General features: G+C 37.5%; 1 protein-coding gene across 3 annotated transcripts in view; it reads left to right on the top strand.

Annotated features, from left to right (window-relative positions):
- The window catches only part of DNAH5 (dynein axonemal heavy chain 5), a 326,976-nt gene that overhangs the window by 232,699 nt on the left and 76,396 nt on the right, over positions 1-17,881 (top strand). For all 3 annotated transcript variants that reach the window (XM_066243771.1, XM_066243781.1, XM_066243766.1), the window contains 2 exons: positions 376-529; positions 966-1,233. In XM_066243771.1, the coding sequence (XP_066099868.1) occupies positions 376-529; positions 966-1,233 (422 nt within the window). The remainder of the gene's footprint in view (positions 1-375; positions 530-965; positions 1,234-17,881) is intronic.

The raw sequence follows: 17,881 nt of genomic DNA, 5'->3' as shown, positions 1-17,881 counted from the left end.
GTAGTATACAACCATTGAATCATTATGTTGTATAACTGAAACCAGTATAATGTTATATGTAAGTTATACATCAATAAAAAAATAATTCTTAACTTTAGAGGACAGCAAAGTACTCAAAACTGAACCAAGATGGTGCCCTTCTGTTACACCCAAAGAAATAGTTATTAGAAATTGAAACAAATTTTAAGAAAATAATTTTTATCTTTTAAGTAAATATAATGAACCAATAACATTCCCATACAATAAACCATCTACTTGATGGACCAATATCAGCATTTTTTTAGAATTAACTAAATGGCATAGAGTATTTGTCTCAAGGATCTTTCCATCCCATCAAATAGTTTAGCTAATGACATAATAACAATATTTCCTTAGATCCTACAACACATCAAATCTGATGGAAGACCTGAAAATTTTGTATAGAATGGCTGGTCAGCAAGGCAGAGGAATCACTTTTATTTTTACGGACAATGAAATTAAGAATGAGTCATTTTTGGAATATATGAATAATGTTTTATCATCGGGTGAGGTAGGAGCTCATTGAATCTTCCTGTGTTTTATCTCTTCCCATTCCCTCCAACTTTAGAGCTATCTGTATTTACTTGCATGAGAGTTTTGAATAAGTGCTGTTATTGGGGATTAGGTGATTCTACTGAATAATGGCCTTTTCTAATGGGTTTTTGGAGAATAAAACTCCCAAAATGTGAAGCTATACGTTTAAAACCTCAATGAGTGCTCCAAGTGAAAAATGGAAAAACAGAACTATGAGGTTATAAGGACAGACTATGACTTTGCAGTTAATAATAAAATTGTTTGTGTATTTTAAAATGTGGTGTATCTCATCTTGAAGATTCTTGGTTAATCTTCTAAAGGTGAGTTTAAGAACATGCGTGGAGGAAAGATGTTATACATACTGAGCTACCTATTTCAATATGTTTTCATGTGAATGTCTGCACTTTTTTCAGGTCTCCAACCTATTTGCTCGTGATGAAATTGATGAGATTAATAGTGATCTCATATCAGTGATGAAAAAAGAACACCCCAGACATCCTCCAACCAATGAGAACCTGTATGACTACTTCATGAGTCGAGTCCAACAAAACCTTCACATTGTGCTCTGCTTTTCGCCCGTGGGGGAGAAATTTCGAAATCGAGCTTTGAAGTTTCCTGCCCTGATCTCAGGATGTACTGTGGACTGGTTCAGCTGCTGGCCGAAGGACGCCTTGATTGCTGGTGGGTGTAGTGGGAAATTTTATGTTAGAGTTTCTGGTTTACAGTGTTTGTTTCTTTACATTCTGTGCCATTTGTTGTCTCTGTACTGGACTGAGTCAAAAGTCACTCTGTCCAAAGTTAGAGGATTTTTGCAAGATAACGTTCTTTCTTATTTGGTAGCTAACTTTTCCCCGGAGCGTGGTTATCAGAGAATGAGATCTAGGGCTATATCCTCTTGGATTAATATATAATAATCCTAGTTCTGAAACTATGGCTCAGGTGGATCCCCAGGCAGGTTCTGGAATGTCACAGGAAGCCACTGAGTTTTTTAATCTGATAGCATTTGTGTCCTTTTTAACGTGGGTTGGTTAACCTAAAAATAGTTAAAAGCCACATACGTGTCTCTTGGACCTTTTCTTCTCATGGCTGCAGTGCTGGAAATCAAATTAGAAATCATTCTCCAGCAATCGTCTGATGGTGTCTGTCCTTAAAAAGGGTGTTAACAAGAGTGTTTTATGACCGGGTCCTTGAACTTCTGCTTCTAATCGTCCATCCTGAGGAACATTAATGCTTCCCTTACTCTGTAAATGGAATTGAACTTAAAAGTAGTAAAGGAGATGTTAGAGATCACTTATTTAATTTAAGTCTCCCCCCGTCCCCCAGCTTTTGGTGAGAAGTTATCTGTGGATATTTTAGACAGTAGAGATACTCAGGTCTTACCTCTGACCTATTGTATCAGAACCTCAGGGGAATCCTGATTCAATGACATGGTCTTTCAAACTATTTCACTGATTATTGTATTTTAATAATAATTAAGAAGAGCCTTACCTGTGTTTGCACAGTGGATAAGGCATCGACCTGGAATGCTGAGGTTGCTGGTTCGAAACCCTGGGCTTGCCTGGTCAAGGCACATATGGGTGTTGATGCTTCCTGCTTCTCTCCCTGTTCTCTCTATCTCTTTCCTCTCTCTCTCTCTCTCTCTCTCTCTCTCTTTCTCTCTCTCCAATAAAAATGAATAAATAAAATCTAAAAAAAAAAACCCAAAAAAGAGTCTTATTTCCCAGTAAAACCTCAGAGGTAGCCATAGCAGATAGAACAGTGAAAAGTGGGGGACAGGAAGGATTCTAGAGCCTCCCCTGACCCCAGCAGTCCTGCCTCCCACCCCTGTTCTCCAGCTCTGTGGTCCCCAGAGAGAGAATGATGGATTAATTCATCTCTTGCCCTGTACAGAAGGAGGAACTGGGGCTGTGGAGCTCAGGGAATTGTCAGAGGTGCAAGGAGGCAGGAGTATCATCCGTTGGGGAAGTTTTGTTCTTAGCACACTACTGTCGACAATTATGGTTTTCCAATCTGTGGCTTATAAACACAGATGATTTTAATATACTTGAAGTACAAATGTATGGTTTTCTCTTTTGTCTTATAAGGTTTGAGAAAAGGCCAGTGATTTAAAATTTAAGTCTTATTAAAATGTAAAAACAACTAAGGGTAAAATTTTAAAATTCAATGACAGTATTTAAGAGCCATATTCAGATTTACTACAGAATATGATCATTAGTATGCATGTACTTTGTAAGCTATCATGCAAGGTACTGTTATTAGCAAAAGTAATTTCAGGTGACAATCACTCTAATATACCATATTTAAGATGATTTAATTTAAATATAGAGCACTTTCTGCCAAGTCCCTGTTTCAGTCATCCCTTCTTTCACAAGACAAAGGTCCGACATATTCTTCCTTTGTTCGTTTCTCACTCACTTGTCCAATTCTTTTATATCTGTGGCATCAACCCAAGCCTAGATTGCATGGAAGACGGGGACTTTTCATTTCTGCGTCCTCAGTTCCTTGCACGTGTCCTGGCCTTCCTGTGTGCATCTATCTCTTCACTTATTCAGCACCTAGTTATTGAGCTCCCTGCCGTTTATTGAGCCAGGTGTGCTGGGGGGCAAGGCAGACATGCTTCTCTACTCCTTATTCTCTTCCCAGGTGGGCTCATTCACAGGCTCCTGTGTCATATGCCTCATCCATTTTATCTCCAGTCTTGTCCATTCTCTGGCTTGAACTCTGTGTGCTTCACTGCCTTCCCAACGCATTCTCATGAGTGTTTCTCAGGGTCCTGAAACGTAACTGGTTTTCCCCAGGCCCACGTCTCCCAGGAATCTCACCATCATCCCTCAAACTGCAGTCAGGGAGCTCTTTGTCTTTAGCACACTTGCCCTTCAGCAATCTTGTCTCTCTGTCATCGAGCTATGTCAATTTTATTTCCTACATATTGGTGGAATCTATACAGCTTTTTCTCCTTCACTGACACCCTGGGCCAAGCAATCACCGTCACTCAACGGGAAAACCTAAATAGTTTTCTAATGGTCTCTCTTCCTCTTTCCCCTATCTCCCATCCATCTCACATTGCAGACAGAATAACAATAAACACACAAACCCAAGCACACTTCTTTCTGTTTAAAATCTTCCATGTCCTCCCATTGCTCTTGGGAAAAAAAGCCACAATTTCTAGTGTGGCTTTCATGGTTGGCAGGAGCTGGATTGGCTTACCTCTTTAGTCTCACCTGAGGTCACTGTTTCTTCCTGCTCTGTTCTTCCTCATCCTCAACATGGCCTTTTTCTAATCTTGCATTGCCTTCCACCTCTTCTTCCTCCCCGCACCCTCCTCCCTTTGGGTAAAGCTGGTTCTGCTAAATGTTACTTCCTTTGGGAAATCTTGTCACCCCTTTCCCCCCCTAAGCCATTCTGTGTTCCCTTCCTGGGACTAATCACAATTTGTTATTTATACACTTAGCTGTGTGGTTTATTTGATTAAAGCTTACATGTCCTACAAGACTAAAAACTCAGTGAGGTAAAGGACTGCATTCACTATTTCAGCAGCTACCAGTGTCTGACATTTATAGTTTTTTTTTTTTTTTGTATTTTCCTGAAGCTGGAAATGGGGAGAGACAGACAGACTCCCGCATGCGCCTGACCGGGATCCACCCAGCACGCCCACCAGGGGGCGATGCTCTGCCCCTCCGGGGCATTGCTCTGTTGCGACCAGAGCCACTCTAGCGCCTGGGGCAGAGGCCAAGGAGCCATCCCCAGTGCCCGGGCCATCTTTGCTCCAATGGAGCCTTGCTGCGGGAGGGTAAGAGAGGGACAGAGAGGAAGGAGAGGGGGAAGGGTGGAGAAGCAGATTGGCGCTTCTCCTGTGTGTCCTGGCCGGGAATTGAACCCGAGACTTCTGCACGCCAGGCCGACACTCTACCACTGTGCCAACCGGCCAGGGCCACATTTATAGTTTTGAATGAATGAATCAGTCTATCAGAATTCATCATTCTTCCAGAGTGTGACCCTAACTTATTGCTGTCTTTACTAACAGAACACAAATCTTTTTTTTTAGATAAACCACTTTGTTTCTTCTCTGAACATGCTTCAACCATCCTTATCCTTGCATACATTGTTTTCTTTTCTTTTTTGTATTTTTCTGAATTGAGAAGCAGGAAGGCAGACTCCTGCATGTGCTTGACCAGGATCTACCTGGCATGCCCACTGGGGGCAATGCTCTGCCCACCTGGGGCTTTGTTCCATTGCAGTTGGAGCCATTCTAGCGACTGAGGTAGAGACCATGGAGCCATTCTCAGTGCCTGGGCTACCTTTATTCCAATGAAGCCTTGGCTATAGGAGGGGAAGAGAAAGATAGAGAGAAAGGAGAGGGGGAAGGGTGGAGAAGCAGATGGGCACTTCTCCTATGTATCCTGGCCAGGAATCAAACCTGGGACTTCCACACACTGGGTGGACACTCTACCACTGAGCCAACTAGCCAGGGCTACATTTTTTTAAAAATTGAGAATGTTGTCTCATATTTTTATTAAAGCTCCAAAACTTAATCCAGACTCATCACATCCTTCAATCTTTCTTTGTTTACTTAGAAAAAATTTAATTTTCCCTGCTTCCTAGGTTCACCTATATTTATAACATTTATACTTTATATAATACATCTGGGTATTTAAATATTTAAACCTTTTCATAACTGGAGATTCCAAGATGGCAGTGGAGTAGGCAGACACATAGACTGCCACCTCCTACCACCAAACAAGATTACAAATTAATTTAGAAACAATCATCGTGAAAAATCAACTTTGGACTAAAAGAACAGGACTCAAAAACCAAGGAGCACAGAAGAATCCACACCAATTTTGGTAGGGAGTGTGAGGGCATAGTGGGGGCTCCCCTGCTCCTAGGAGAAAGAGGAGGCTGAGGCTAATGGTCCAGAAGGGCTCTCATTAGAAGAGGAGAGACCCTGAGAGGCACAGTCCCTCAGTCTCAGATCTGTAGCCCCAGCCTAGAAACCCAGGGACTGGAGAGACAGCCAGACAGCATTGAGTGGGAGAAGAGCGAAAGTTCTGTCTGTGGGAAGTGGCTGGCAAGCCTTAAAGAGACAGAGAAGAAAGTATTGCACACTGTCACTTGCCTGGGGCTCCGGGGGCAAGGAGGGCTGAGAAGACAGACTGGTCTTGCATGAGGAAAGTGGGGAGAGTGAGACAAATGGTGATGGAGAGAGGAGTGCCTGAGCTGACATAAGCTGAGCTGACTCATTCTTCAGTGCGGAGGTGGCTATAGCTGGGGGAGGGGCCAATCCCTCCATCCAGCACAAGCCTAAAGTGGAACCAGGTGTTGCACCTCCAAAAAGCTCTCCAGCTCCAATCAGCGTGAAAGGCAATTCAGAAAAGAGGCAGTAAGGGGTGGGGCAGTGACACAGGTTTCCAGGGAGACCTGAGCTACATCTCTGTCTTCATACTGAGAACGTGACCCACTCCCAGAGAGTAGCTGGCAGAACACACCTTAAGATTCTCAGAGGTCACACCCACCATATTCTTGGATACAGTTTCAACTAAGCTCCCTGCTGAGATTAGCAAACATAAGCTCCCTGCTGGGTTAAGCAAATAGATAGCAGGCAAATGAAGACTTTAAAGGGGCTCTAATAGTTAATGAGAATTAAATCCAAGCAATTAGCAGAGGCAGAGGAAAAAAGGCCTAGAGGAGAAGCCAAATTAAATAAACTAACCTCAGACCCACACCTCTAACAAGCCTGCAAACTACACACAGAAACAATGGGAAGACAGAGGAATGTAAGCCATATGAATCAACAAGAAAAATCGCCAGAAAAAGAACTGGATGAAATGGAAGTAATCAAATTACTGGATGCAGAGTTTAAAATAATGATTGTTAGGATGATTAACTATCTCAAAGCTACAATGGATAGACTTAATGAGCACCTAAAAAGAAATTGTAAGCATCAAAAAAACCCCCACTGAAATCATAAAAAAGAACCAGACATAAATGACAAACAAAATATCAGAAATAAAGATTACCCCAAAAGGAATTAAAAGCAGGCTGGATGAGGTAGAGGATCAAAGCAGCAATTTAAAGGACAAGATAAGCAAAAGCATGGAAGCAGAACTGCAAAGAGAAAAGAGGATCAAAAAGTCTGAGGAAATTCTATGAGAGCTCTATGATAACATGAAGAGAAACAATTTTCACATAATAGGGGTTCCTGAAGGAGAAGAGAAAGAATAAGGGATAGAGAACCTGATTGAAGAAATCATAGCTGAAAAGTTTCCTAAATTGATGCAGGAAAGAGCCACACAGGTTCGAGAAGCACAGAGAACCCCATTAAAAAAGAACCCAGAGACCTACACCAAGACACATCATAATCAAAATACCAAAGCTAAAACATAAAGAATACTAAAAGCTGCAACAAAAAAAGCAATCAATCACCAACAAAGGAGCCCCCATAAGAATGCATCTGACTTTTCAACAGAAACACTTCAGGCTAGAAGAGAATGGCAAGAAATATTCAAAGTAATGCAGAACTAGAGCCTAAAACCAGGACTTCTTTATCCAGCAAGGCTATCATTTAAAATTGAAGGAGAAATAAAAAGCTTCCCAGACAAAAACAAAAACAAAAACAAACAAACAAAAACCACACAAAAAACTCAAGGAATTTATTACAATCAAACCAATGCTGCAAGAAATGTTAAGGGACCTGCTATAAATAGAATAAAGCAGAGAAAAAATATAGTAAAAGAGGAATGTAGATTTAAAGAAAAAAATAACAATAACAACTACATATCAATAATAACCTTAAATGTAAATGGATTAAATGCTTCAATTAAAAGACATAGGGCAGCTGCATGGATAAGAAAACAGGACCTGTACATATGCTGTCTATAAGAGACCCACCTTAAAACAAAAGATACACGTAGAATGAAAGTAAAAGGATGGAAAACAATATTTCAAACAAATGGAAATGAAAAAAAATGCTGGGGTAGCAATACTTATATTTGGCAAAATAGACTTTAAAACAAAGACTATAGTAAGGGATAAAGAAGTTCACTACATAATGATAAAGGGAGCAATCCAACAGGAAGAGATAACCACTATAAATATCTATGCACTTAATATAGGAGCACCTAAATATATAAAGCAGATTTTGATGGACATAAAGGGTAAGATCAACAGCAATACTATAAAAGTAGGAGATTTCAATACCCCACTAACATCACTGGATAGATCCTTGAGAAAGAAAATTGACAAAGAAACAGCAGACTTAGGGACACACTTGATCAACTGGATTTAATAGATATCTTCAGAACCTTTCACTCTAATGCAGCAGAATATACATCTTTTCAAGTGTTCATGGTACATTCTCTAGGATAGACCACATGTTAGGGCATAAAATGAGTCTTAACAAGTTTAAAAAGATTGAAATCATATCAAGCACCTTCTCTGACCACAATGGCATGAAACTAGAAATCAACTACAATAGAAAAACTGAAAAACACTCCAACACTTGGAAACTAAACAGCATGTTATTAAATAACAAATGGTCAACAATGAGATAAAGGAAGAAATCTAAAATTTCCTTGAAACAAATGAAAATGAGCATACAGCAACTCAAAATTTATGGGACACAGCAAAAGCAGTCCTCAGAGGGAAGTTTGTAACACTACAGGCATACCTTAAGAAGCTAGAAAAAGCTCAGATAAACAACTTAAGCCTGCAACTAAAAGAACTAGAACAAAACAGCAAGTAAAGCCTGGAGAAAGTAGAAGGAAGGAAATAATAAAAATCAGAGCAGAAATAAATGAAATAGAGGCTAAAAAGACAATACAGAAGATCAATGAAACCAAGAGCTGGTTCTTTGAAAAGGTAAACAAGATTGATGAACCTTTAACCAGACTCACCAAGAAGAAAGAGAGAGGACTCAAATAAATTGACATAGGGTAGCTGAAATGAGACACAGAGTAGTAGAAATGAGAGTGGAGAAATAACAACTGACACAAAAGAAATATACTACAAAGGATTGTAAGAAAATACTATGTACAACTGTATGCCAAAAAAATTAGACTATCTAGGTGAAGTGGAAAAATTCCTTGAAACATATAATCTTTCAAAAATCAATCTGGAAGAATCAGAAAACCTAAACAGACGAATTACAAAAATGAGATTAAAACAGTTATCAAAAAACTCCCCAAAAACAAAAGCTCTGGGCCAGATGGTTTCACAGGCAAATTCTACCAAATATTTAAAGAAGAACTAACTCCTATCTTTCCAAGGTATTTCAAAAATTTCAAGAGGAGGGAAGACTTCCAAGCTCCTTTTATGAGGCAAGCATTATTCTGATCTCAAACCAGGCAAAGACACTACAAAGAAAGAAAACTATAGGCCAATATCCCTAATGAATTTAGATGCTAAATTTCTCAACAAAATATTAGCAAATCTGATACAGCAATACATGAAAAAGTTTATACATGATGATTAAGTAGGATTTACTCTGGGAAAGTAAGGCTGGTACAATATTTGCAAATCAATCATTGTGATTCATCACATAAACAAAAGAAAGGACAAAATAACATGATAATATTAATAGATGCAGAAAAAGCATTTGATAAAATCCAGCACCCATTTATGATAAAAACTCTCAGCAAAGTGGGAATACAGAGAACATACCTCAACATGATAAAGGCCATCTATGACAAATCCACAGCCAACATCATACCAATGGGCAAAAGTTAGAAGCAATACCCTTAATATCAGGAACAAGCCAGGGGTGCCTCCATTCACCACTCTTATTCAACATAGTTCTGAAAGTCCTAGCTACAGCAATCAGACAAGAAGAAGAAATAAAAGGCATCCAAATAGGAAAAGAAGTAAAACTATTATTATTTGCTGATGATATGATATTTTATATAGAAAACCCTAAAGTCTCAGTAAAAAAAACTACTGGAACTGATAAATGAATTCAGCAAGGTGGCAGGATATAAAATTGATACTCAGAAATCAGAGGCATTTTGGCCCTGGCCGGTTGGCTCAGTGGTAGAGCATCGACCTGGCTTGCAGGGGACCCGGGTTCGATTCCCAGCCAGGGCACATAGGAGAAGCACCCATTTGCTTCTCCACCCCCCCTCCTTCCTCTCTGTCTCTCTCTTCCCCTCTCGCAGCCAAGGCTCCATTGGAGCAAAGATGGCCTAGACGCTGGGGATGGCTCCTTGGCCTCTGCCCCAGGCGCTAGAGTGGCTCTGGTCGCGGCAGAGTGACGCCCCGGAGGGGCAGAGCTCGCCCCCTGGTGGGCAGAGCGTTGCCCCTGGTGGGCGTGCTGGGTGGATCCCGGTCGGGCGCATGCGGGAGTCTGTCTGACTGTCTCTCCCCGTTTCCAGCTTCAGAAAAATACAAAAAAAAGAAAAGAAAAAAAAGAAATCAGAGGCATTTTTATACACCAACAATGAACTGTCTGAAAGAGAAATTAAGAAAGCAATCTCCTTTACTATTGCAACAACAACAAAAAATTAACTACCTAGGAGTAATTTAACCAAAGAGGTTAAAGACTTGTACTTGGAAAATTATAAAACACTGATAAAAGAAATCAAGAAAGATACAAACAAGTGGAAGCATATACTGTGTTCATGGATAGGAAGAATAAACATCATTAAAATGTCTATATTACCCAAAGAAATTTATAAATTCAATGCAATTAAAATACCAATGACATACTTCAAAGATATAGAAAAAATATTCCAAAATTCATATGGAACCAAAAAAGAACACAAATAGCCTCAGCAATCTTGAAAAGGATGAATAAAGTGGATGGTAAAACACTTCTTGATATCAGGTTATATATACTACAAGGCCATTGTACTCTAAACAACTTGGTACTTGCATAAGAACAGATATATAGATTAATGGAACAGAACAGACAACCCAGAAATAAACCCACAGCGTAATGGACAGTTGATATTTGACAAAGGAGTTAAGAGCATACAATGGAGTAAAGACAGTCTGTTTAACAAATAGTGTTGGGAAAATTGGACAGCTGCCTGAAAAAAAAATGAAACTAGAGCATTATCTTACACCATTCACAAAAATAAACTCAAAATGGATAAAAGACTTAAATGGAAGTCATAAAATTATAAGCATCTTAGAAGAAAATATAGGCAGGAAGGTCTCCAACATCTTTCGCAGCAATATATAATATTTGCTGATTTATCTCCACGGACAACTGAAATAAAGGACAGGATAAACAAATGGGTCTATATCAAACTAAAAAGCTTTTGCACATCTAAAGACAATATGAACAAAATAAAAAGACGAACCATACATATTTGACAATATGCCTGATAAAGGGTTAATAACCAAAATTTATAAAGAACTTGTAAAACTCAACATTAGGAAGATAAACAATCCAATCCAAAAATGGGTAAAAGAAATGAATAGACACTTCTCCAAAGAGAACATACAGATGGCCAATAGGCATACGAAAAAATGTTCAACATCACTAATCACTTGAGAAATGCAAATTCAAAGCACAATTAGATATTACCTCACAGCAGTCATAATAGCACTTATTAACAAAACAATGCATAATAAGTGCTGGGGAGGATGTGGAGAAAAGGGTACCCTCCTGCATTGCTGGTGGGAATACAGACTGGTGCAGCCACTGTGGAGAACAGTATGGAGATTCCTCAAAAAATTAAAAATGGAACTGCCTTTTGACCCAGCCATCCCACTTTTTGGAATATATCCCAAGGACATCACATCAATGATTCAAAAGAAAAAATGCACCCCAAGTTTGTGGCAGGATTGTTTACAATAGCTAAGATCTGGAAACAGCCCAAGTGTTTGTCAGTGGACGATTGGATTAAAAAGCAGTGGTACATATACACAATGGAATACTCTGGGGCCATGAAAAAGAAGAAAGTTTTACCTTTTGCAACAAAATGGTGAAATTATATACATATAACACAGTGTTATAGAGCAGAAAAGCAAATCCTGGAGGGGTGGGAGTGGGCATTGCTGGAGGAGGGCAAAGGGGTTGTTGAGGGGAACATGGAGGAGGGGATATGCATTCGGGGGGACACTAGAATATATGTAAACACAATAAATTTCAATTAAAAAACTGTAGCACATGGGAATTTAAAAAAATTCTTTTAATAACCAATACATTTTGTAGTTATGTTTCTAATCTAGTCTAGTAATATTTACTGTGTTAATCATACTAGTGGGTAAAAGAATTATAAGACATGAGACCTAGCTCTTTTCTCTTTACCAATAATAAATGTAAAATCTGGTAAAACGAGCATATAACACACTATGTTGTTTTGAAAGAATATAATTATTAGAGTATTGAAATGATATACTTTGGACACTTAGGAATTTAAGTGTTGTTTTTTTTTTTTTTTTGTATTTTTCTGAAGAGAGAAGTGAGGAGGCAGAGAGGCAGACTCCTGCATGCACCCAACCAGGATCCACCGGCATGCCCAGTAGGTGGCGTTGCTCCATTGCAACCGGAGCCATTCTAGCACCTGAGGCAGAGGCCATGGAGCTTCCTCAGCTCCTGGGCCAACTTTGCTCCAGTGGAGCCTTGGCTGTAGGAGGGGAAGAGAGAAACAGAGAGGAAGGAGAGGGGAAGAGTGGAGAAGCAGATGGGCGCTTCACCTGTGTGCCCTGGCCGGGAATCAAACCTGGGACTTCACGTGCCAAACCAACACTCTATCACTGAGCCAATTGGCCAGGGCTGTTTTTTGTTCCTTTTAGAAAATTAGCAACAAGGTGTGAAGAAGAAATATTAAGTTGCTGTCAGGATTCTAATCCTGAATTAAATTATCTTCATCCACATTAATAGGGAATATATTATTTTGTTTGTTAGCATATTTACTTTAGATTAACTAAATATTGCTCATAAAAGTACTAAATTATTGTATATTTTTATTTTATATTATATTGGTTAGATATATAATTTATCTTTAAAAATTAATATTTTTATTCTTTAAGATGCACTTTATTTTTATATCACTTTATTTATACATGAATGACATATAAAAAGTTGTACATAGTGTATACAACTTGATGAATTTACACAAAAGTATACACCTGTGAAACTATTACTATAATCTATGCCATAATTATATCCATCACCTCCAAGATTTCCTCCCACCTTCTTTAATTATATTAATATAATAATTGTAATTATTATTTTTTATGATAAGAACACTTAAATGTTCTGTTAGCAAGATGTACACTCTTAGCAAATTTTAAGTATGCAAACAGTGTACTTAACTATAGGCACCATGCTGTACAGATTTCTTGGACTCATTCATTTTGTATAACTGAAATTTTACACTCTTTGATTAATATATCTGCCTTTTCCCTCCTCCCAGCCCAAAATTCTGCTCTTTACTTCTGCTAATTTATTTTAGATTCCTCATATAAGTGGTAACCTGTATATGCTTCTGTGTCTGGCTTATTTCATTTAACATAATGACCTCCAAGTGTACATCCATGTTGCTATAAATGACAGGATTTCCTCCTTTTTTTTAAAGGCTGAATAATATTCCATTGTGTGTGTGTTTGTGTGTGTGTGAGTGTGTAAGTGTGTGTATCTCATATTTTCTTTATTCATTCATTCACCAACAGACATTTAAGTTGTTGCCATGTCTTAGCTAATGTAAACAATGTTGCAATGAACATGAGTGTGCAGATATCTCTTTGAGATCATGATACCATTTCCTTTGCTATGTATCTGGAAGTAGGATTGTTGGATCAGATCAGTGTTTCCCAACCTTTTTTGTGCCATGCCCCACCTTAACCTTTCTAAAATTTTTATGTCCCCCCCTATGTAACATACATCATTTTTAACATTAAAAAATTGATTTGTTCACTTAATAAACATAAATGATAGGTTCTAGGAAGAAATCACTATGAAATTGTTAACAAAACACAGTAAGTAAAATTTCAAAACATATAATAAAAACCAGAAATTTAAATTCCAAATAATTTTAATACAGATTTTTCTATATTAATTTATTATTTTAATTTAGTGTGATCCTTGTGCTTGATGCTTGCTGCACAGAGATTTTATATTAGGTTCCAATTTGGTTAGCTTTAGTCTCAAGTCTCCACGTTGTGTTATATCCAGCCGATTTCTTTTTTTTTTTTACCAGTAAATCATTTACAGCACTAAATCCACATTCAGCTAAAAATGAAGATGGAAACGGTAGCAGTAGTTTTCTTGCACATTTGGTTGAATTTGGGTATTTGATTTCTGTTTCCTCACAAAGCCATGCCATCGCTCCTTTGATATTAAATAAAGCCTTAACTGACTCATCATTTTGCAATTCTGCGAGTTCATCTTGATACTGCATATTTGATATATCAGACAAATCCACTAACATTGGCTGCATCTTCCATGTTGGGAAATCAATTTGTTTTAAATCCATAAATCTTTCTTTTAAATCAGCCAATAGAATATTCAGATGATTGACAATAACAAGTAAAGCGATATCAGTTACTTCACATTTTTGGAGCCAATGAAACTGTTTAAAGTTTTTGTTGTTAATATGTTTCTGACATAAGGAGATAATAAAAATCAGAGCAGAAATAAATGAAATAGAGAACAGAAAAACTATAGAAAAAATTAATAAAACAAGGAGCTGGTTCTTTGAAAAAATCAACAAAATTGACAAACCCTTGGCAAGACTTACCAAGGAAAAAAGAGAAAGAACTCATATAAACAAAATCCAAAATGAAAGAGGAGAAATCACCACGGACATCGTAGATATACAAAGAATTATTGTAGAATACTATGAAAAACTTTATGCCACTAAATTCAACAACCTAGAAGAAATGGATAAATTCCTAGAACAATACAACCTTCCTAGACTGAGTCAAGAAGAAGCAGAAAGCCTAAACAGACCTATTAGTAGAGAAGAAATAGAAAAAACCATTAAAAACCTCCCCAAAAATAAAAGTCCAGGCCCAGACGGCTATACCAGCGAATTTTATCAAACCTTCAAAGAAGACTTGGTTCCTATTCTACAGAGAGTCTTCCAAAAAATTGAAGAAGAAGCAATACTTCCAAACACATTTTATGAGGCAAACATAACCCTTATACCAAAACCAGGCAAGGATGGCACAAAAAAAGAAAACTACAGACCAATATCTCTAATGAATACAGATGCTAAAATACTAAACAAAATACTAGCAAATCGAATACAACAACATATTAAAAAAATAATACATCATGATCAAGTGGGATTCATCCCAGAATCTCAAGGATGGTTCAACATACGTAAAACGGTTAACATAATACACCATATCAACAATACAAAGAACAAGAACAACATGATATTATCAATAGATGCAGAAAAGGTTTTTGATAAAATACAACACAATTTTATGTTTAAGACTCTCAACAAAATGGGTATAGAAGGAAAATATCTCAACATGATAAAGGCCATATATGATAAACCATCAGCTAACATCATACTAAATGGCACAAAACTGAAGGCTTTCCCCCTTAAATCAGGAACAAGACAGGGTTGTCCACTCTCTCCACTCTTATTTAATGTGGTACTAGAGGTTCTTGCCACAGCAATCAGACAAGACAAAGAAATAAAAGGCATCCATATCGGAAAAGAAGAAGTAAAGGTATCACTTTTTGCAGATGATATGATCCTATACATCGAAAACCCCAAAGAATCCACAAAAAGACTTCTAGAAAAAATAAGCCAATACAGTAAGGTCGCAGGATACAAAATTAACATACAGAAGTCAATAGCCTTTCTATATGCCAACAATGAAACATTTGAGAATGAACTCAAAAGAATAATCCCCTTCACGATTGCAACAAAAAAAATAAAATACCTAGGAATAAACATAACAAAGAATGTAAAGGACTTATACAATGAAAACTATAAACCATTGTTAAGGGAAATTGAAAAAGACATTATGAGATGGAAGAATATTCCTTGTTCTTGGTTAGGTAGAATAAATATAATCAAGATGGCCATATTACCCAAAGCTATATACAAATTTAATGCAATTCCCATCAAAATTCCAATGACATTTTTTAAATAAATGGAGCAAAAAATCATCAGATTTATATGGAACTATAAAAAGTCCCGAATAGCCAAAGCAATCCTAAAGAAAAGGAATGAAGCTGGGGGCATTACAATACCTGACTTCAAACTCTATTATAGGGCCACGACAATCAAAACAACATGGTATTGGCAGAAAAATAGACACTCAGACCAATGGAACAGAATAGAAAGTCCAGAAATAAAACCACATATATATAGTCAAATAATTTTTGATAAAGGGGCCAACAACACTCAATGGAGAAAAGAAAGCCTCTTCAACAAATGGTGCTGGGAAAACTGGAAAGCCACATGCAAAAGAATGAAGCTGGACTACAGTTTGTCCCCCTGTACTAAAATTAACTCAAAATGGATCAAAGATCTAAACATAAGACCTGAAACAATAAAGTACATAGAAGAAGACATAGGTACCAAACTCATGGACCTGGGCTTTAAAGAGCATTTTATGAATTTGACACCACAGGCAAGAGAAGTGAAAGCAAAAATTAATGAATGGGACTACATCAGACTAAGAAGTTTTTGTTCAGCAAGAGAAATTGATAACAAGATAAACAGACAGCCAACTAATTGGGAAATGATATTTTTAAACACATGCTCAGATAAGGGCCTAATATCCAAAATATACAAAGAACTCATAAAACTCAACGACAAACAAACAAACAATCCAATAAAAAAATGGGAAGAGGATATGAACAGACACTTCTCCCAGGAAGAAATACAAATGGCCAACAGATATATGAAAAGATGCTCATCTTCTTTAGTTATTAGAGAAATGCAAATCAAAACTGCAATGAGATATCACCTCACACGTGTTAGACTAGCTATTATTAACAAGACAGGTAATAGCAAATGTTGGAGAGGTTGTGGAGAAAAAGGAACCCTCATCCACTGTTGGTGGGAATGTAAAGTAGTACAACCATTATGGAAGAAAGTATGGTGGTTCCTCAAAAAACTGAAAATAGAACTACCTTATGACCCAGCAATCCCTCTACTGGGTATATACCCCAAAAACTCAGAAACATTGACTTGTAAAGACACATGCAGCCCCATGTTCATTGCAGCATTGTTCACAGTGGCCAGGACATGGAAACAACCAAAAAGCCCATCAATAGATGACTGGATAAAGAAGATGTGGCACATATACACTATGGAATACTACTCAGCCATAAGAAATGATGACATTGGATCATTTATAGCAAAATGGTGGGATCTTGACAACATTATACGGAGTAAAATAAGTAAATCAGAAAAAACCAGGAACTGCATTTTTCCATACGTAGATGGGACATAAAACTGAGACCAAGAGACATTGACAAGAGTGTGGTGGTTACGGGGGGAGGGGGGAGAGGGAGAGGGAAGGGGGAGAGGGAGGGGCACAAAGAGAACTAGATAGAGGGTGACAGGACAATCTGACTTTGGGTGATGGGTATGCAACATAATTGAACTTTAAGATAACCTGGACATATTACCTTTGAATATATGTATCTTGATTTACTGATGTCACCCCATTAAAAATAAATAAATAAAAAAAAATATGTTTCTGGCATAACTCAATATTGGTAATGAAACCAAATATCTTTGCTTTTGGTTCCACAAGAGTTTTATTTGTTCCTTGAAGTTGCTTATTTAATATATTTAGTTTTTCAAAGATATCAGCTAAATAACTCACAAATGCTTTACCATCTATTGTTAACAGATACTTCATTTCAGGTTTGTCGCTTAAAAAATCACTAAGAATATCAAACAGTTCCATAAATCTTTTCAAACAGTTTCCTTTAGATAGCCATCTGACTTCAGTATGAAGTAAAAGTCTCACATGGTCTTCATTTTGTTCTTCACAAAATAGCTTGAAAAGATGCTCACATTTGGCACTAGCTTTAATAGCATTAACACACTTTATTACTGTATGTAATACTTCATTCAGAACAGGCGAGATGTTTTTAGCTACCAAGTTTTCCCTATGAATAACACAATGCACAAGAATCATTTCTGGATTCGCATCTTTCATCAATTTTAAGCAGCCATTTTTCTTGCCCATCATATTGGGAGCACCATCTGCAGCACAAGATGTTCTATTTTTCATTGGTATATCATTGACATCTAAGTAGTTTTTTAGCTTATTATATATATCTTTGGAGGTAGTGGTGTTTTCTAATCTTTTACAGAACAGCATTTCTTCAGCAAAATGACCTTTATCAATATATCTTACGTAAGTTATCAATACTGCCTCACTGTCTCTCAAAGTTGAT

This window comes from Saccopteryx bilineata, chromosome 1, assembly GCF_036850765.1.
Source record: "Saccopteryx bilineata isolate mSacBil1 chromosome 1, mSacBil1_pri_phased_curated, whole genome shotgun sequence".
Taxonomy (NCBI): Eukaryota; Metazoa; Chordata; class Mammalia; order Chiroptera; family Emballonuridae; genus Saccopteryx; species Saccopteryx bilineata.
Note: the sequence above shows the minus strand (reverse complement) of the source record. Positions and strands in the feature narration are given on the sequence as shown.